At 47.0% G+C, this 21,088-nt stretch overlaps 1 protein-coding gene across 1 annotated transcript; it reads left to right on the top strand.

Annotated features, from left to right (window-relative positions):
* Positions 1 to 75: 75 nt before the first annotated feature.
* Positions 76 to 20,355, top strand: LOC104467851 (cryptochrome DASH-like; the record flags this gene model as incomplete). The annotated part of the gene is made up of 13 exons (XM_010081792.1): positions 76 to 248; positions 2,375 to 2,468; positions 3,668 to 3,798; positions 4,649 to 4,797; positions 5,174 to 5,262; positions 6,873 to 6,946; positions 8,658 to 8,747; positions 10,671 to 10,750; positions 12,073 to 12,132; positions 13,026 to 13,183; positions 17,229 to 17,348; positions 18,391 to 18,567; positions 20,248 to 20,355. Coding segments are annotated over 13 exons (1,503 nt in total), but the record flags the coding sequence as incomplete, so codon positions are not given.
* Between the last annotated feature and the right edge of the window lie 733 nt (positions 20,356 to 21,088).

Below are 21,088 nucleotides of genomic sequence, written 5' to 3'. Positions count from 1 at the left end.
AATAAACCCGCTCTGGGAGAGGTGTGCGCTGTGTTCTGCCCCCGGGAGCTGTCACGGACCTCTCTGTGTTTGCAGGTGCTGCACTGGGCTCAGGGCAATGTAGATTTTGTGATTCCCCTCTACTGCTTCGACCCGCGGCACTACCTGGGCACCCACTGCTACGGCTTCCCCAAGACAGGGCCCCACCGCCTCAGGTTTTTGCTGGAAAGTGTGAAGGATCTAAGAGAAACACTCAAGAAGAAAGGAAGGTAGTTGAGAAAGCAAATAACACGTCTGGTTTTATTTTCTCTCTCTTTTTCAGTGCATATTTGTGCTGTGAGTCAAATCATGTCAGATCCTGGGGGCTCTGATGATGGCTTATTTCAGAGAGCCACAGCTCTTCTGTTAGATACAACAAGGTCCCCTACATAGCTCCTGTTCAGATGACCTGCTCTGGCATCTGCAAGGGAGCAGAGAGCCATCCAGGCTGCCTGCCATCTGGGATTTTGATTTGTTCAACTCAGATACCACAGATGGGCGTCAGCCTTGAGCTCTTAGTCCGTAGTCTTCATGATTGGAGACATGAACAGCAGTCGTCCGAGATGTACACAATGGCACTTGCCTCGGTGGCACGTGTCCTTCCTTGTCTGTAGTGAGTTTTCCCTAGGAGTTGGCTTGAGACCCACCAACATGGATCCTGGCTTGTGAGACTGGAGAGTTAAGTTTGCTTATGCCCTGTCCCACTAAACCCAATTTCTTTGGAAAGCTACACTGTGGAAAGGGGGTCTTCAGGGATTCCTCCTTCATTATGTCTTTAGAAACCGTCACTGGGATAGACCAGGGCCTAAAGGTCTACATGCCGTAGAATCCCATTACCAGATAACATCTGGCTTTGCTTAGCAGAAGATGCATCAGCCAGCCCGTCTTCATGGAATCACAGATTCAAAGAATGGTTTGGGCTGCAAGGGACCTTCAAGATTGTCTAGTTCCAACCTCCCTGCCATGGGCAGGGACACCTCCCACTAGCCCAGGTTGCTCAAAGCCTCATCTAGCCTGGCCTTGAACCCCTCCAGGGATGGGGCATCCACAACTTCTCTAGGCAACCTGGGCCAGTGTCTCACCACCCTCACAGTAAAGAATTTCTTTCTAATATCTAGTCTAAATCTGCCCTCAGATTTAGACTGGATATTAGAAAGAATATCTGTGTGATATTAGAAAGAATATCTGTCTTCTCCCAGAGCAGCATAATAGTGGTAGTAGAAGCAAGAGGAATGGCTCTGGGTTGGCAGTGCAGTGTGGACCATGTAGATGGTGAATGTTGCAGGAGACTGAAAGAACTGCTCAGTGGGCATCTGCACCCACACCCTGCAGTGAACAGATTCGGAGCTGCTTGAATGCTTCTGTGCTGTTGTCAGTGGCTGATAAGAGATTGGTCTTCTTCAGCAAGATGTGTGGTTGTGAAGACCTAGGCTCCATTTCCACAACCGTGAAGTACCTTCTTAATGCAGTGGTAGACAGAAATCTCTTCCACGTCCAGTCCGTGGTGTTCCCTGTGGGCAGCTTGGTCTCCACTTTTCTGTGAGATTTAAGGGGAACGGCTTTCTCAGCAGCACCCCTTGCTCCTGCCTTCTTCAGACCCAGCACATCTTTGAAGAAATTTTTAAGTTATGCTATAAATTATTCTGGCAAAACCACTGTATCACCCTTTCAAGAAATAATTCTCCAACACAGGCATCTGTTAAATGAGACAGTAGTGTGTGTGCATGTGTGAGAGAGAGAGAGAGAGAGGGAAAGGGACAGTCATGTATGAGGCTACTCACAGAACTCTGCACTCACCTCAGACCCACTTTCTCTCCACAGCTTCTCCTTTGGTGTGGTGCCCTGGGTACACAGCTGGGCAGTTGGTGAGGTTGCAAGGTGGGAGGGAAGTTTTGTTGATTCTGTTACGAACACAGAGCATTCAAAGGAAAGAATTCCTCTGAATACTCCCACATGAAAGTGGAGAGGGTCTGCCCAACAGGCCACCACTTCCTGTGAAGGGGATTGAAAGAGGAAACAGTTCTTGAATCTCAGCTTAAGCGTGTGAGGATGAACAGATCTGACAGATTTGCTTTTAGGTAGCAGCCTGGCTTTCTGCCCAGTCATTCTTTCTAAGGCATCCGGGGTGGCAGAAATGTGTTTGACAGAAACTCAGCCCCAGAAGCTTACAAACTGTGTTCATTGGGTCCTAAAAAATGCAGGCTAGTCAAATCCTGTCTGTCTGCCTCCACATGCTGTCTGTGCCCCATAGATAACTAAACTAGTACATGGGTGCCTGGGCCAGAACTAGAGCCTCCTGTATGCATAAATAACTAAAACATCAAACCTAAGTCAAGCCAACATTTTGTGTTCGCAGTACCCTGGTTGTGAGGAAGGGGAAGCCGGAAGATGTGGTCCGTGATCTGATTACTCAGTTGGGCTCCGTCAGTGCTGTGGCTTTCCATGAAGAGGTAGGGGAAATATTTGAGTGACATTGTTAAAAGATAAAATAAGATTGTGGAGGCTTTTTCCACATCTAAATGGTGATGCAAATCCTGTATGTTCACAGCCTTTCTTGTCTGTGGTATTGTTAACCCTGGGGAAACCGACTGTCTCCTGGGATGGGGATGGTGAAGGTGTCTGGGTGGGAGTCCTTGGTGGATGACAGCAGCTACTTGTGATTGATCACTTGCAAGTCCTGTGTCTTGAGGAAGAAAAGTTTACAGCAACTGACATTTTAGGTCAGCTGAGTCCATTTCTCCTTTTGTTTCCATCAAGCTGCCTTTTCATGTCTCCTTCCTCGCACAGGGAGCTGGCTGCCAGGGGGCATATTGTATTGAATGTAGAAAAGGCCCTTGGTGAGTTGACAGCACCCATATTTAGGCAGCTGCCTGCCAGTGTGTTGAAGAACAAAACATAAGTCAGGTCCTGGACTGCAGATGGCATGTCACTGACCTGTCTTCACTGAGCTAACTAAGTGTTTTGATCCAGAGCCTGCTGAATTTGATGGAGGGCTCTGGAGTCAAACCACTGGCCCTGGAGGTTTTGTGTACTCACACACACGCACACGCACACGCACACACACACACACACAACACTGTTGTCAGGCCTATGATCCTTTTAACGTGACAACCTACACATCCCATAGTGCCTTGTTCCATGCAGCACTAAGAACAGCCACGGAGGATCAGATGAAAGGCCTCATCTAACTCCATAGCTTTTTCCTGATAGTGACCTATAACAAATGTCCAGAGAAGACCACAGGAGCGGGACAAATCTGTGAAGATACTTCACCTGAACACTTTCCCAGCCTCCAAGAATCTGTGGCTTCAACCTGAAACAGGAATGTTATCTTAATATTCAATAACCCTCAGTGGATTTCTTTTACATATACTTGTCCAGTCACCTAGTGCATGCAGATTTAAAAGATCTGCAACATCCTGCATCAAGGAGTTCCTTACTCTGACATTGGCACTATTAATGGAGAGTGAAAACACTTGTTGGGTTGTCAGAGGGAAATACTCGGAGATTGTCTGTGTGCACCTCTCTCTAAAGGGATGAAGCTAAATGTGGAAATGAGGGAGAAGGGCAAGAGCAGGGACCAGGGTCTGTGTGCGTGCAGGAGCTGAGGCCGTGCAGCCATGGCCTTGCTGCATTTTGTTCTCCCTAGGCCACGCAGGAGGAGCTGGATGTGGAGAAGAGGCTGTGCCAGGTGTGTAGTCAGCACGGGGTGAAGATTCACACATTCTGGGCATCCACGCTTTATCATCGGGATGACCTTCCCTTCAAGCCTATCACCAGGTGGGCTGCTCATGGTATCACTCACTCCTCCATCATCCCATTTGTTTCTCACTCCAGTGAACTGCTCAGGAGGGGTCTTAGTCATCCGATCCCACAGGGAAGGGAACCATTAGTCCGTCTGCATTTATGGAACAGTGCTGTCATGCTCATACACATTAAGGGGAAGGGACATTCATCCCTCTGTACTAGCAGGATTTATGCTTCAACATGCATGAAGTCGAGGGGTTTGACTGTTCGTTGAGGGACTGATTCCTCTGTGCCCTTCCACCAGCACAGTTTGGATACCCAGCCTGCAGTGCCCAGAGTCCTTGTGGCACTGGACTGGGTTGCTCTGTTACCCCATCTGGCTAAATGCAGCTGCCTATGACAGTAGCCCTGTGCGTGTGGACTCACTCAATAGTCACTTGAGGTGTAGTTGATGGAGTGATTCATAGTATAATATATATATAAAGTGTATAAAATAGGGACGAAGAACCAGGCCATAAAAATGCCTGTTTCTCTCCATTGACTGAAAATGCAGCAGGAGGTTGCAAATTTTTACACTGAGGTCAGCCTTCAAATCAGAAGTTAGGGGAGATAAATCTGACCCTCAGGGATTGCCCCATCAAGACTCTTGAATTTAAAAGGCACTATTTGCATCAGAAGCAGAAAGAAATGGGGAGAAGGACTGAACTTCTGATTGCTGCTAGCCCCAGGGGCATCTACCTCTATTGTGCCAGGCAGTGTACAAACACACATCACAAATATTCCCTCAGGAGAGCCCATCTTGGAAAGCTAACCCTCTATCTGGAGCGTGGAGGGGTCAGAGTAGCCCTGCTGCAGAGATCTGACTGCTTGGTAATCCGTACAGGTTGCCCGATGTCTACACCCATTTCCGAAAAGCGGTGGAATCTGAGGCAAAGGTCCGGCCAACCCTGCAGATGGCAGATCAGCTAAAGCCTCTGGCTCCAGGGGTGGAAGAAGGGTGTATCCCTACAATGGAGGATTTGGGACAGAAGGGTAAGAAAGCTTAATTTGGTAGTTGCTCCCATGAAATCCTACTTAGAGAAGTCTCTTACTCAGAATCAAAACATGGAGGCCTCCCAAAGCACTGGTTGCCCTTTCAACTGTAAGTAACCCCCGTTCACTAGTACAGAAAATAAAGGGAAATTCTCTCTGTGGAGTAGCTGGGTTGCAAAGCCCAGTAGCTGGGTAGAAAACATCTTCTTAACCAGCAATTTTTAATATGTCTGATGTGGCCCTTGTTTCAAAGGAAGACAATCTTTCATTTCCCCAAAGCAGACATCCCTACTCCTGAACATCCATAGCTGTTAAGCTCCCTACCTTTCAGATACTTTCCAAGGGGGTAACAAGGTGATGGTCTTTTCTGTGGCAGATCCTGGGACTGATCCACGAACAGCCTTCCCCTGCAGTGGAGGAGAGACCCAGGCGTTACTGAGACTGCAGTATTATTTCTGGGACACGGTAACTCTTACATTTCCTTGTCTGCATCCTCCCACTTGTACATGCGGCTGTGCAAGTGGGTGAGGCTGCAATTTCACTTCCTAATAATATTTCCTTAGCTCCTCTATAACACTTTACAAAAGAGAGAATTAGCATTGTTTCAGTTTTTCAGAGAGCCAAACTAAACTAAAAAGAAGTCATCCAGGAACTGGGAATGTAAGCCAAATACTTAGGAACCTAGTTTAGTGGCCTTCCCTCTTAAGTCTTTTTTTCCATCAACTTTTGGGAACTGGGATTTTCCCTTTCTACTCTCCTGTCCCACGTCATCAGCAATGTAGTTCCTCTATTTGGAGGAGTGAAAAGTGGCCTGAAGGTCTGCAGTTGCAATTGGGGTGAGGGACAACCAACCCAAGCTGTTCCCTGCAGTTAAAACTAGTAGGAGGTTTGTAGTAGTCTGTTTTAAAAACCTGCAGCCAATAGTTACAGCTACTTCTTGCTCCCTCACTTTGGTCGAGCGAAGCTGCTGCTGACTGCATTTTGTCTGTGCATCCTGACTGTTTTGGAACCTTTTCTTGGTCTAGTTTGAGAAACTCCCTTAAATTTGCCTTGTGTGAATTTAGGTGAAGACACGTGTGCTGATTTCCAACAGCATCAGACCCTACACAGCTTTGTGGATAAAGGGGGTAGCATCTCTCCAGTAGAGATGGGTTAAGAAGTGTGCTATGCCCAGTTTGCTGACTGGGACAGCCCCCAGGGGATTCTTTCAGCTGTGTCCCCCTCCCAGCTTGTCGTGCACCCCCAGCCTACTCGCTGGTGGGGTGGTCTGAGGAGCAGAAAAGGCCTTGACTCTGCTCAGCAGTAACTAAAACATCCCTGTGTTACCAGCACTGTTTCCAGCACAAACCCAAAACACAGCCCCGTGAGCTACTATAAAGAAAATTAACACTCTCCCAGCCAAAACCAAGTACAACCATTCATACCTTCTACTCTTGGTCAAGCGCTAATACAATCAGTGCTAGAAAACCTGTTCCTTTTTTTTTGTTATGCAAATGTTGTCACCCCTTGGTGAGCTAGAGCAGCCCGTTAGCAGTTGTAACCTGTGCAGTGAAGGGGATCAAGGAGAGATCCGGCTTCCCTATGTCCCTGCATTGTCAGTGGAGTGCCCAGAAAATGGCAGATACGCACCCTGCTGTAAATGTGGGTGACCCATGATCAGGATTCCTGCAGCTGAGTGTTGGGTGCTGTCAGACACTCTAGTTCTCAAACGCAAACAAGCAGCCACATGGACGAGGGAACTGGCTGACAGTCCCACTGGTGCTTTTAAGTGGATTATTGATCCAGTGTCCGGTGGCTATGGGCAGGGAGCAGCACAGCCAGGTTCACAGTGCTTGTAGAAGGAAATGTGCTACAGGCTGAAGCTCGTGACATGCATCCCAGAGCTGTAATGAAAACTGCTGGCCTGATTCATTCCTGTGCGCTGGAGGCAGTAATTTGGCAGCTCTGTAATCCTCGCAGGCAGCCATGAGAGGGAGCCCAGCCCTGCCAGATTGCTCTAGCTCCAGTATGAAAGAAAAGATATTGAGCAGGGTGCATGTAAGGTATTAAAACTTTTTATTCTTTTGCTCACACAGAATCTGGTTGCATCTTACAAGGAGACTCGAAATGGACTGGTGGGAATGGATTACTCAACCAAATTTGCACCATGGTAAAGATCTTTGTTGTGAGAGTGGAAGCTCCTTTTCTGCTCCCATCCCAAACTGATGTTACCCATCTGCTGAGTGCTCACTGGGCATGGGTAGGGGTCTAGGTGTGATTCCTTTTGCCTTTTTTGTTGGGGTACAGCAGCCTCACAGCTGCTTTTTATTGCACTTCCAGGCAGTGGTTCCCTGGGAACATTCCAGCAATTAGGAATTGTGGAAGTGTAGCAGTACTGTGCCAAGAGCCCAGTGTGCTGGGAGCAGTGTTGTGGACAGGGCACTGGAGAGACACACCACTTGTCTCTGGCTTTGGTATTTTTTTTTTTTTTTGGTTTTGTGTATCAGGGGTAGTTGAGAGCAGCCAGGGAAGAAGCGTAGCTTCACCGTGTTGATGGGGCTGTAGCAGAACTCGATCCTGGTTTGCTGAAAACTGTGGGGCAAGTCACCTCACCTCACTGCCATTCCATTTTTCTATGGGGTGAAGAGACACTTCTGATGATTCCTATTGCAAAAGGATCTCTTGTTTGGGTAAATATGATGACTTCTAATTAGGGGTTTTAGTCTTCAGTGTTGGAAGGGGCACAGTTAATTCCAGACTGAAACTGCAGCAGCAGATCCCAGTTCAGCCTAATGCTGAGAACATCTCAGGAGTGTTTTCGCAACAGAATTGCAATGTGAAACAATTTTCTGAGGCTGTTACAGGTCAGGATTTCTTATTTTCAGATGGCTTTGTGCTTTAATGCTTGCAGTGGTTGGCTCCACCTGGTGGCACTTTGGGATCCCAGGACCACTGGCACTGCAGAAGTTCTTCATTTGTGGCCTCCACTTGAGGTTTAACGAGCTGGCCATATGCCCAGAGCAGACAGAACTGATCTGTCTGCCCCAAAGTGTTCCTCTGTCGGATAATCAAAATCAGACCAGTTCAGATTGCAGCCAGTCATTCCTGGCATATGCTGGCCATTTCTAAGTGTTAGAGCTGATCAACAATTAAGGAAAAACTTTTCAGGCCCTTTCTTCTTCTTTTCCAAAATTCATGAGAACATTAAATGTTTCCATGAGCCCTCGTGGGAAATTGCAGTAGAATACATTTCTAGGAAAATCAAGGGAAAACTTATTCCTTATCACCCTTTGCGATGGGGTTAGAGTCTACAAGCTTTTTCCTGTCTTGCACAGCACTGGTTTGGAACAAAAGGAAGGAGCCCAGTGGGTTGAAATGCCAGAGCTGGGTTTGATTCCCTAGTTTTCCTACCCTGCCTGAGATTTTCAGCAAGTCAGTTGCCTTCTGTGGTTGCTCAAATGAGGTGCTGCAGGAAAAGGAGCCCTGGGCAAATGATAAACAGGTTTGTAACAGAAGGAGAGCTGTTCAACTGCTAAGGCAGATGATGTAGAGGTTGACATCTGAGATCCATGTCTGGGTTTGTCATTGGTGCACTGATCAAGTCTTTTAGGCAAAATTTGTCAAACTTCTGTAAAGTGATTTATCTCAGGAGTTTGGAAATCCCTGTCATAGGCTGGGAAGGGGAGGATTTTGATACTCAGATTGAAGAGTTGCAGTCATACAACTTGTCTAAAGCCGTTTGGGAAGTCAGTGACATAACTGCAAACCAAGCGAATGTTTTCAGACAGCTCTAAACGCAAAAGTGCCCCTGCACTCGCTCCGCACAGCCATGAAGCTGGCAGTCCTGCGCTGCATTCAGGATGTCATTCTTCTGCTTTCAGGCTGGCGCTGGGCTGCATTTCACCTCGATACATCTACGAGCAGATCAAGAAGTATGAAAAAGAGAGAACGGCAAATCAGAGCACATACTGGTATGTCCTTGCACCATCAGCCTGGCTTGTTTTCTCTGAAAAGGAAATGGGCATCTCACGCACAGGAGAGATTGATTTGTTAACTTTCTTCTTAATTAATGTTTGTTTTTCCTGTGCCTGCTGTCTGGTTCCTCTGGGTTGCATTGCAGTTCTGTTTCAGTATGGATTTATTAGTCTGCTTTTGACATCCAGAAGCTTTAGGCACTTTACAAGTAAAGATTATTAATCCTAGTTGTCATTATTATTGCTGGGAAATTGTGGTTCATTATTTTTAAAAATTATCTCTGTAACTCATCACCATCCCTCTCTGTATTGTTATTATGGGCTAGATGAGAAGGCAGAAGAATGGTTTAAAAATAAAATCCAAAGGGTTTCTCACACCAAGGTTTTGAGCAAGGTTTCACCCAAAAGGCTCAGTGACTGTGTGACACATGGTGTCAGAAGGACCTCTGGCCACCATCCAGCAAATGGCCCTGCGATTGCTCGGCTGCCTGGCCATGACCAGAACACCATTGCAAAGGGGAAGAGAGGACTGGGAAGCAGGCTTAATGCATCCTGCGTTGTCACCTGTACTCTTCCTCACCCTGCCACGGGTTGGTCACCTGCCTGCAGGTTGTCCTGGAGGTGTCTGGGGGACAGTTGTGGTCAGTGTATCCATCCCTGGGCTGGCCTTGAACTTGCTTACACACTGTGATCTGTGCAGACGGTGAATTACAGGCTGGTAGGGAGCTCTTAAGGAGAAGCAGGTTCATGTTAGAGCCTCACCTAACACTAGAACTGGATGGGAAAAAACCCAAACCAGAAAGTCTGTGCAAACTGTAGAACTATGTTTTTATGTTGGTTTGTTATATTTGCAACATGTCAGACAGCACAGTGGTTGGTGAAGAACAGGCAGAACATATTGCCAGCAATTCTGGCCAAAATACTCAATTTCGTTAAAATTCAAATGATAGATAAAATACTGACCTTTTGCTTGGTATAATGTATGTTTTGTTTTGTTTTGTTTTGTTTTAATCCAAAGAGAATTAAGAGAGGAAGGATTTGAAGAAATTAGCCTGTTTAATTTCTTATGTTTTTATATCTAATAGCCAGCCAGCCTGCCTGCAGCCAGGGTACCATGGTGATCTGAGCATTTTAAAGTGATAAATAATTATAAAAAAGAAGCTGTCAATCTCCCAAGCACCACAGTCAGTTGTACAATGAAGTACAGGCCGTGCTGGCTGCACACAAAGGACTGATTGAACCTCAGTATCATGACACTAGCTGTTAGCATTTGGACAGTGTCCTGTTTTGTCATCAGGTTTTCCAAACCCTGTAAGCCAACCCATCAGCTGAGCAGAGTATTTCCAATATGCCAGAGAGCCGAAGCAGGTCTCAGAGGCTGAGGTGCCACCATTTTATAAGAAGCACTTTTTATATAAAAGTTTTTATTAAAAATTGTCTATTTTCTGCAGGCCTAGCAGATGATCTCATGAGCTAGATCACTGCAAACACAGTTTTGAAAGGTGCTTTTAAGGCCCTTGCAAAGGTTATTGCTTTAAATCAATGCAAAGCTCCTAGGAATGTGCTGACATGCTTGCTCATGCGGAAGTGTGAAGCTGAATCAGGTCCTCACCCTGCTCTTTCGAGAATTCCATCCCAGTAGGGACAGATGAGAAACAGGTTTCCTGAAATTCTGCTCCTGCACTGGAGCTAAGGAAACCTTCCCAAGTGATTCATGCAAAGTTTGCTTTCACTGTAGTCATCCAGGTGCAAGCTGGATAAGTAGGCTTGGGGCAAGAACTGGTATCATGGGAAGGTACATGAAATTGCTCCTTGTGAATAAACCTCATGGTGTTAATGAAGGGTGCTGTGGAAGCAAAATCCTAATTCAGTAATTTTATCTGACCCCCAGTGAAATAAAGACATGGCTTTGTGTTTCAGGGTCCTGTTTGAACTGCTATGGCGGGATTACTTTCGATTTGTGGCCCTGAAGTATGGCAAAAGGATTTTCTCCTTAAGAGGTGTGTATGGATCCCCATATTTGGAGAGGAAAGGCACAGTTTTACAACAGGGAAAGTAAGAGAAGAGGCTGTCTGCATTCTGTTATACAAATGTTCTTCTCATAGCACTTGTGTCACCACCCTGGGATGTTGCTGGGGAGTTACTGTTAGCACAGAAGTGCTTCAACACCATGGTGCTGGACACTGTGTAGACCCTGAGACTTTTGCCCCAAAACTGATTAGATATGAGGAGTAGTATTAGCACATGTCAGTGGGAAACAGCAGCACAATAAGAGTAAAGATGCTGTTTCCAGAGACATTCCACCTTTGGAGAGAATCCAGCTTCAGGTTGCCCAAGTTCACCAGAGAATCTGGAACAGAGCAGGAATCGACCCAGCAGCGTGAATCCCAAGACACCAGATACTCTTTCTGCCTTGCACTACACAGGAATCGGAGTGAGATTCAGCTCCAGACCCAGTCGCTGGTGTCTACACATGAAATGGGGGGCTGAACTCTCAGTGCAACAACAAATACCTAGTCAACATAGTCAGGAAATCTTACAGCTGACCCTTGTGTTGGGTGAGCTGTTCTCCATGTGGCGTAGCTGCCCACACCTAAGCACAGAGCCCTGGTTTAGATGCCCTAGGGCAGTCTTCCAGGCATCCAGCTGTGCTGCAGAGGAGCACGTCTCCCTCAGGGCCTGTGTCACATCTGCCAGGCGTCGGTGGCTGTTTCCAATGTCCTACAGCATCTCAAATGGCACTGGATGCCAGTGGTGGACCTAACTTTAGATGTCTGTAGCTAGAGCTCAGTTGTCCCTGCTGCCTCTATTCCACTGTACAGAGGATTGTAATTGCCACTGGACCCCTGCAGATATAAAGCCATCCCCCTCATCTGTTCCCACCCCACTGCAGGAGCAAAGTGTGACCAGGGGCTTCTGCCAGGTAATTCTGGGTTTAGTATCTGATGCAGAAATGGATTTCACATAAACACTGTTCAGGAGTAAAATTGAACAAGAAAATACTAGCTTGGGCCAGAGCACATCTCTGGCCACTTGTGAGGCCTGAGTCATTTTTAACTAAAAAGAGCAAACTCCAACAAAACAAATAATTAAAATCCAATAGGGCTTGAGCATCGTCCCTGGGTACAAGACACCCTTTTGCAACACTTGAAAGGAGGAATGGATCATCTGTAAACGTTTGCAGAAGGAACGTGGCTTCTTTGCAATACCACTGAGAGGGTTAGCTTCACCCTAATGTCTTGTGTCAACCAAGGTGCCTCTGGCTGTCATTGTTTTATTAATAAACTGCCTGTGTCAGCATGTTCATTTTTTTGCTCAACAGGGCTTCAAAGTAAAGAGGTCCCCTGGAAAAAGGACCTTCAGCTCTTTGACTGTTGGAAAGGTCAGTAGAAACCACAGGTTTGCCTAAGCGTGCTTTTGCTTTCCATGTGTCTGCATGCTAACATGTGCCCTAACAGTAACTTAGATTTCTGGAGGGGAACTGTCAGCATGATCATGCCCTGTCCTTTAAAGTGTTCCCACCAAACAAGAACCCAACCCCTCAGTTCAGTGTAAGTGCAGGATAAGTTGTTCTTCCAATTGGTTTTGGTTAGAAGGTTAAAACAGCCTTAGAATAAATCGCATCTTTTGTTATGCCGCAAGCTTTTAATATCCTTACTTTTCTTTAGCTTTTATAACTTTGTTGTCACATGAATAGCAAGCATAATATCTCAGATTAAAACTTGGAGGGACTAACAGATTAAAGTATCAGAATCAGTGAAATACACACCTTTATATCTTTCTTCACATTAATGCCATGTGTGTCCATTTGCACACAAGTACAATAAATCTTAACAATAGACAAGGCTCTTTGCTTTTCAGGTGCTAGCCCTTGGGGACTTGTCCAATACATTCCTCTCTGCCAGGTCCTCAGTCACCTGTCAAGAATTTTTCTGTTCTTGGCCCATCTCACTATTGTGTGTATATTTATTTTGCTCTGCAAAAATCCCTGCAATCCACCTGATTAATTGGTTTTTTTAGTCTGAGATTTTTCTGTTCCTTGTTTTTTTCTGGCCAAAAATTCTCCTTATTTTAATTTTCAGTATAACTTCCCATTTCTTTTCCAGTGGATCTTAGCTGCTGCACGCCACCTAAATCTCACTGAAATTTCTCCCTGCCGCTGTACACTGGCAGTGTCTCTTACCTGTGTGGGTGGCTGTGAATACATGACCACAGGTTGGTTTATGAGTGCCCCAAAATGTCGTCATGTCCCAGCGCTGTCTTTTGTCTCTGCAGAGGGCAAAACAGGCATTCCCTTTGTCGATGCCAACATGCGAGAGCTAGCTGCGACAGGCTTCATGTCTAACAGAGGGAGGCAGAATGTCGCCAGCTTTCTCACCAAGGACCTGGGTCTGGACTGGAGGATGGGGGCAGAATGGTTTGAATACCTGCTGGTAAGACTGAACTCTGGGTCTGGAGTTTGTGTTCCCTGCTCAGTGTGACAGACAGGACAATTCTGCCTACAAGATACAGAAGATAATCAGTATATACTGCTTTCACAGTATATACTTCCCAAAGCTCATGTAAGAAAAGGGAATTTTGCCACAGTGAAGCTGCCATCAACCAAGATGTAGCTAGGAAATTTGCAATGATGGTTTTGATCCTCCCTGTAGGGTTTTAGCCAGAGATCTGTCACAGTTGAGAAAACTTTCAAACATAAATTATATTAACAATGCCCTGATTTGCTCACCCCAGAGGCTGGAGAGGACAACAGCCCAGAAATAGAACATAAATGAAATGTGTTCTGGCCACTGAAGCCAGTGTTGGCACAGTATCTTTGCATTGATTGCTCTGGACAGGGAATTCATCTAGTCAAGAACAGGCCAGTATGGACAATAGCTGGATAAGCTTCCAGAAAGCTCCACCCTGGCTGGAGGCATGCTTCTTCATTCTGGTGAGTCACAGGCCTCCCTGACAAGTGGAGCACCAATTCATTTCTCATATGCCAATCAGTAGCCATGCAAGCTCAGTTAAATATCTGGGTTGCTCCTCTGTCCTCAATCCCCGTAGATTCTTCTCAGGAAGGTCTGAACAGGTTATTGGTAATCAGGAAACTTTCTACTTACTAGGATGGCTGGAGGTACAGAGAAAAAGCAGTCACCTCGCTATCATCTGCAACTAAAAGGGCCTTTTTTGTGAATGTATTTTTTTTTTCTGAGCTTCCTTGGAGCTGGGCTTTGACATGGCTTTGGCTGTGGAGATCTCCAGGAAGATCTGGGTGTTCTTCCCATTGCTGTGACTCACGCCAGTGCTGTGAGCAGTGGTGGACTTGCAAGAGTAAACTGGTGCAGGGCTTCTGCAGGATCCTTCAGAAAATGGCGTTGGTAGCTCCGTGCAGCGATGCTTTTCCAGAGAACTTGTATTGGAAGAGTGGTGGTCTTATCCTTCATATACTGGCTGGAATTTGGGATGGAAAAATCTTACCTTGAGTGCATTTCTTCTGCATTTTCAGTGGGTTGTACAAGATAGCTGATACCCTACGTGCCCTAAGCTTTGTACCAGTGAATTGCCAAGCAGGGGCTGCATTTCAGTATGGATCATCTAATTCCTGTTGGTAGAGCGCAAGGTATGTGACACGCAGTGGCCCTCCAGTAGAATGGTACAGCACACGGAAATGCACAAACACATCTGCGCATTCCTGTCCTGCAGAGTGAGCCACAAGAAGCATTTTGAATGTTTTGTAGTGTCTGGCTTTTGACAGTGTCTATCAGCTGTGGCTTTCAGAGCAGTTACAAAGGTGACTTAATTTCACAGAGCGCAGCTTGTTTCATGTACAGGCAAGCCTCGTACTCAAAGACACCAGCTGATTAAGAGCTGGGAGTCCTTGAGGCTTTGCTCTGACAGGCCTTGCCTTCCTCACACAGGAGCTTGGTTCACTTTGCAGTCAGACTCAGAGGGCCACAGGAGGTTCCAGGTCCTATTCCCCAAGTGAGGAAGACCTGGAAGTCTCACACTGGAAGGATGCTCCCTGGGTTACCTAGTTCTGGTCACATGGGCATAAATGTCACCAGCCTTGCTCGAAGCAGGATTTGGCACAGCTCTTTCATTTTGGGAAACCTCAGATGCTGACTGCCACTGTAGGCTGGTGTGGCACAGGCTGATCCTTGTGTCCTTCTGTCCCTTCCTTTCAGATTGTGTCACACTGGTATATGGTTAGACAGCTCTGTTACTTTAACCTGGTGGCATCCCCAGAATAACGTGCAGGAAACATCGGTTTGATTGCAGAGATATGGCTACAGAATGGTAGAGGCCAGTACAGAATGGAAACTGGTCTCACTTCTCTCTGAAAAGGGAAAGCAATGCGTTTTCCATCTTTGATACTTCCAGCCAAGGCGCACGTGCCTGTGAAGAAGAGAGTGTTTGTCATCCACACAAGATGGGCAGGGAGACTGAGGCTAGCTCTCTGCAACCCACTGAAGCCAGGGGAAAGGCCCGATGGTGTCCTAAACAGAGAATATCTTAACTATTATTTCATTCACAGGGTCAGGCCCCAAGGCAAGGGAGAAAAACAAACAGAAAAGAATGACAGGAAGGGGCAAGGCTAAGGGGGAAATGAGCCTGCCTCTTGCAGTCCCCCCTTGGATTTGCCCTCACCTCCCACACACGCTTTCCTGCACGTTAATCGCACAATCAGGCCTCCGATGGCATCTTTCTTCCCTTCGTTATCTCACCAGCCGAAGGAAGTGTTGCTGGGAAGGGGAAGCCTGGTGCACAGTGAGCGTAGCTGGCTATTGATCACCCTGTCCCCAGCTCTCAGCTGGCTTTGCAGAGAAAGGGGAAGGAAACTTGGCACGGCCCGTTCCCCTGTGCCTTCTGCCATCTGGGTGCCTTGAGCTCCCCACTTCAAGGAGTGGCTGAGATTTTGGAAACATCACTGCGTGGACTGGTTGTTGATGTGGCTGCAGTAAAGGTAGAAGAGAATAGCACTCAACCCGCTTAGTGACGCGTCTTTGCAAACTTGTTCTGCCGCAGCTGCCAGCTGCGCTTTCGCAATGCAGACAGCTCTCCTAGGAATGCGCAGAGCTCCCACACCCTAGCTGCTATCACTGCCACTCCCCTCCTGAGCTGGGTTTGAATTGCCCTACAACTAGAAAGCTTCTCATGTTGGATTTAAGCCACCGTGCCCAGCTGAAGAGCACTCAGACTGGACCAGCTGTGGTTTAACCCCAGCCAGCTGCTCGCTGACTCCCCCCACAGCAGGATGGGGGAGAGAATAAGAAGGATAAAAGTAGAGAAAACTCCTGGTTGAGATAAAGACAGTTTAACAGGTAAAGCAAAAGCCTCGCATGCAAGCAAAGAAAAACAAGGAATTCATTCCCTACTTCCCATCAGCAGGCAGGTGTTCAGCCATCCCCAGGACAGCAGGGCTCCATCACACGTAACGGTTACTTGGGAAGACAAACACTGTAACTCCAAATGTCCCCCCCTTCCTTCTTTTTACCCCAGATTTGTAGGCTGAGCGTGACATCATACAGTGTGGGATATCCCTTTGGTCAGTTGGGGTCAGCTGTCCCAGCTGTGTCCCCTCCCAACTTGTGCACCCCCAGCCTACCTGCCGGTGGGGTGGTCTGAGGAGCAGAAAAGGCCTTGACTCTCTGTGAGCCACTGCTCAGCAGTAACTAAAACATCCCTGTGTTACCAACACTGTTTCCAGCACAAATCCAAAACACAGCCCTATGCAGCTACTATAAAGAAAATGAACTCTGTCCCAGCACTCTCCCTTTTACATAAGCATCCTTGAGAGCTTTTTATTTGTTTGGAAGTAGAATAACTTGATGTGTAGCCTACTGAGTATGTCACGAGAGCTCTAGTGTTTCCCATAGTAAAGCTTCTCTCTCTGCCAAGTCCCTGTGAGTTGAGGCTTACCACCTGATGAAGGTTGAGTATAGCAGGGAAACAACTGCAATGTTTGCACTGATTGCATCTTCCGATGCTCTGTGTGGTCACTCTGTACAGCCTGAGTTAGAGTTTTCTCCAGTCTGCCTAGTAGGATCTGCAGAGATGATTTTGTTAGTCTGTGGTCTCTAGGTAACCAGTCAGGAAGAATTTTCTCTAGTATTTGAAATGTACTGGGCTACTGTTTCTTGAGCACTCAAAAGCTGGGCTAGTTGTCATGAAGTCTGCCAGATGATGGCAGAAGGAGAAGGATTTTTTTAAAACAAGGAAACTGAGAAAGAAATTTTGGTTGAACTTTATCTATCTCATATCTGAGAACCATGAAGTGAAGTAGCCTCAGAGCCTGTACAAAACAGCCATGCAGCACGGTCCTCTTCTGAGCCAGATAGCTCTACCTGCATTGGAGAGCTCTGACTACCCCAGCGTGGCCAGATAGATTCCCACGCAAGGAATTTTCCCCTTGAGATAAGGGGTGGATGGGGAGAGAAGATTCACCAAGGGCTAGCCCAGCTCTTCTTACTGTTTTCTTCTTCTGTTCTCAAGGTGGATTATGACGTTTGTAGCAATTATGGCAACTGGTTATACAGCGCTGGTATTGGCAACGACCCGCGGGACAACAGAAAGTTTAACATGATTAAACAAGGCCTGGATTACGATGGCAATGTAAGTCTGGTTTGGCTGACTTAAAATGAAGAGTGCAGCAAAGCATATGTGATAGTTTCAGGCAACAGAGGAGATCAATCTGCTGTGTGGATACTGCTGCAAAAACAGTTCTGTGATCTCCTTGCCAACAGTCAGGCAGGTTCCTCGTTGTACAGCAAGATCTGATGTTTACAATCTGTCCCCCAAAAGAGGCTGGTGCCCTGTACCTTCTCCCTGCCCTGCCGTGGGTCTGCGTGTTTCATGTTCGATCACCATTTCTCCCAGGTAACAGCCACATCCCATCAGTATCTCACACAGCCATTTCCTTAAGCATAGAGCAGTTTCTTGGAAAACTCAAAAGTAAGAAGAGAGAAGGAGCTGTTCACATGGTGCCTCGGAAGGTCCAGGAGAGTAGATTAAACCTGTGACCTTCTCTGATTATCTTCTGTAAGTGGTGGGAACAGACAAATCACCATTTCCATGTCCACATACTGCTTCCACCCTGTTCTTGTCTTCATGGCAAGCTGGCGAGATGGCCTCCCGGCACTGTAGCGGGCAGGATTTAGCAAGGAATTAGAAATTGGTCCTAGTAGGGGACACAGCAGTAGAGTTAATAGGGGATTTGGGGGTGGGCGGGTCCCTCTTGCCAAGCACAGAGGTGGGTGTGCAGCTGAGTTAGTCACCCTCCTTTCCTTCACAGTCACTGAAAAGAAAAAAAAAAAAAAAAGGACTTTTTGGGAGTGACTTCATCTCACTATGTCCTAAATAGGGCAGGTGAACTGTACCAAAAAAGTAACAAAAAAGTACCTGTGTCTCCCTCCTCTGCCTGCAGAGTGAGCCCCGGAGAGGAGCTCCAGCATCCAGGTCTCTGTGTTTAGGCATTAATTCTGGGTAGAGTGTTTAGCAGGACAGGCTAAGACTTGACAGAAGTAACTTATGCTGAAGTACATCACCTTCTTTAGCTGGAAATCACTTTTTTTCTTTCATGTTAAGAAAGGCCCTTACTGGGAAGCACTTACAGATTGTTACTGAATGGATCCTGTCCTGTTGGTTCTGTTTGCAGGGGGATTACGTCCGGCTGTGGGTCCCAGAACTACAGGGTATAAAGGGAGCAGATATCCACACCCCTTGGGCCCTGAACAGTGTGGCTCTCTCCCAAGCAGGAGTAACTCTAGGTGAGACCTACCCACAACCAGTTGTGACAGCCCCAGAGTGGAGCCGACACATCAACCAGAAGCCTGTGAGTACTGGGAAGGTTTGGATGGGGTGGGAGGGCTCGGGGCAGCTGCTCTGCGTCTGTAGGAGTGCCTGTGGATTCTGCTCTTCTTTCTCAGGTAAAAAGAGAAAAAAAAAATGCTTTAAGGCAAAGTCACGTTACCTCACAGCAGAGGGTGGTTCGGTTCTGCGCAGGGACTGTGCAGCCAGGGTTATTTACCTGTGTCTGTCCTATGAAACTAAATAGGTCTGAGACAAAAGCCCAAGTACCAACCTCCTGTCATCCAGACAGTTACATTAGTGTATTCCCCAGCGCTATTTTTGCCAGGGCCAACAAGCACCTTCCAGAACTGTGTCCAAGCACAGTTTGAGGGTACCATGTGCTAAGGACTGTCACAAAATACAGTCTTGACAAAGCCACCCTACATCATATGGATGTAAACCGTGACAGGCTGTTCTGTCCATCGTATGGACATAAACTGTTGGCTTTAGGGCTGATGAATGGACCCATGCATGTTTGGTTTACTATTTTATAGGTAGCTCTTCTTGCTCAGGTTTTTTCCTTCTGGATATATGTAGTGACAGATGTGCCTGGAGGGATGGGGTATCTCTGAAGGCCTCCACTGGCCTAACCACCCCCCAGCGTAGACGGACAGAAGGAAGCCAAGGGTGATGCTCAGTTTCCACTCTGTTCACGAGGTGAAACTCCTATGATGCTTGAGTGCATCCAAACTGGAGTCAGCAAGACCAGTAAACACAGGGACTGGCCCTTGCACTTTGCTTTTTGAGTTTATTTGCCCTTTAGAGTGGGGACAGATTAAGATGTGGATCCTGTGATTTGTCAAGACTTGCATCTGCTGACCTGGCTGCTGTTCTTGGAGGAGATGGGTATGGAAGGAGAGTGGTCTGTAGGTCTGGGTGGGGTCAGGGGTGGTGGAGCTGGAAGGGAAGACAGAAACCGTATTTCAAGAGGTTTTCAGCATGTTGTCTTCCCCCATGCATCCTCCCTGCCTCCTCTCGAGTAAGTATATTTTGTGGAGGCTTAAATTTAGTTGTCATGTGATTCTCAATGAAGAATGAAGCATGTCTCCTTTTTGGGTTTTAATCCTAAGGTGCAGTACCAAATTTCTCAGGCCAGATTCGTTTGCCATGTGTGAAAAGTTTTGCAGAAACAAAACTTCTGCTTGCAGCCATGCTTTGGAAGGTCCTGCTCTATCACCCTTCAGTTTAAGAGTGCATATAGGATCGGAGAAAGGACTCTGTGAAGGAGCTACTTGGCAAGACACTGGTTTGAGGCAGTGAAGAAACCTGAACCCAAAAAGCTCCTCCATCAGGCAGGAGTTCCACTTTGATCAACTTTCCAGCTCACCTGGGGCTCTGTGGCCTGCGCTGTCACACCGTGCCTGTGAAATTAAAATAACTCCTGGGAGGGACTATTGGCCCAATGTTATTGAGGCCTGGGGAAGAACCCTTCCCCTCAGCCCCCCTAAACCTTTGAAAATACAAGCCCACATCTTACTGGAAACCCTGGTTTGCCAAGTCCAAGCCTAGAGCTGTGCCTGTCAGGCCTCCCCACCTCTTTGCAGACTTGGGGATGGAACTGTCACGTGCATGTTTTTTTGATCAATATATGTCAAGGCTGCTTGGTGATCAGATTCCCTCGTCAGCATCAGTAAATATCTCACTGTTCATCTTTTGTTTGAAGCAGGGAAGAAGTCCCCATCCCAGGGGCAGGAGAGAACCTGCACACCCACCAATGCAGCCCAAAGTCAGAGGGATAGATTTTTACTTCTCTCGCAAGAAAGATGGATGATGAAGGTTGGAGAAGCGCTCACTGGGAGCTCTCGCTGCTGAAGATGCCAGGATAACAGTTAATCTCCTTGAACCAAGCCAATGGTACAAGTCTGGTGACAGTAAAGTAACCAGGAATCTGCCTGTTCAGTGTTTCCAGGGACACAAGCTGGATGTGGAGATTTGGAGGCTGTGTATTAGCCAAGATCAGATCTTGTATTTTCACTTGGGTGCTTAGGCTGGTGCTGTGAGCTTTTGGGCAATTCGCCTGTCGCCCTCCAGAGGTGGCTGCCCTTCGGCACTGAGGGTCTGACTCCCACGGATGGTGGATCACTCTCAACTCTGGAAGGTCCTTTGGTTGAAAGGGGCTGTCTAACTAATATTAACCACCACGGCATGGCCTTTCTGTTTGGAGGAGGTGTCACTGCTTGCTTTGCCCTGGTGCTTACAGCTGTTGCAGCTAAATTTCTACCTCTCTTTACAAACGGGAGCAGATGGTTTATGTGGCAGGTGCTCAGTCAGAACTCTTTCTAGTGAATTTTCTTATGCTCATTTTTTCATGTTTTAAACCTTTAAAATTGCTGATCATTGTGCAATTAAAAGTTTTGCTACTGGAATATTTTCCTCATTTTCACTGAGATCCACAGAGTGAGACTTCAGAGGATGTTCTTTTACTGTGTCTCCTGCAGTACTTTGGAGAAATCCCAAGTTCCTCCTGAGAGGCCAGGCTGGATGAGGCTTTGAGCGACCTGGGC

This window comes from Pterocles gutturalis, unplaced genomic scaffold, assembly GCF_000699245.1.
Source record: "Pterocles gutturalis isolate BGI_N339 unplaced genomic scaffold, ASM69924v1 scaffold51884, whole genome shotgun sequence".
Taxonomy (NCBI): domain Eukaryota; kingdom Metazoa; phylum Chordata; class Aves; order Pterocliformes; family Pteroclidae; genus Pterocles; species Pterocles gutturalis.
The sequence above is the reverse complement of the archived record's forward strand: the minus strand, read 5'-3'. Positions and strand labels throughout refer to the sequence as shown.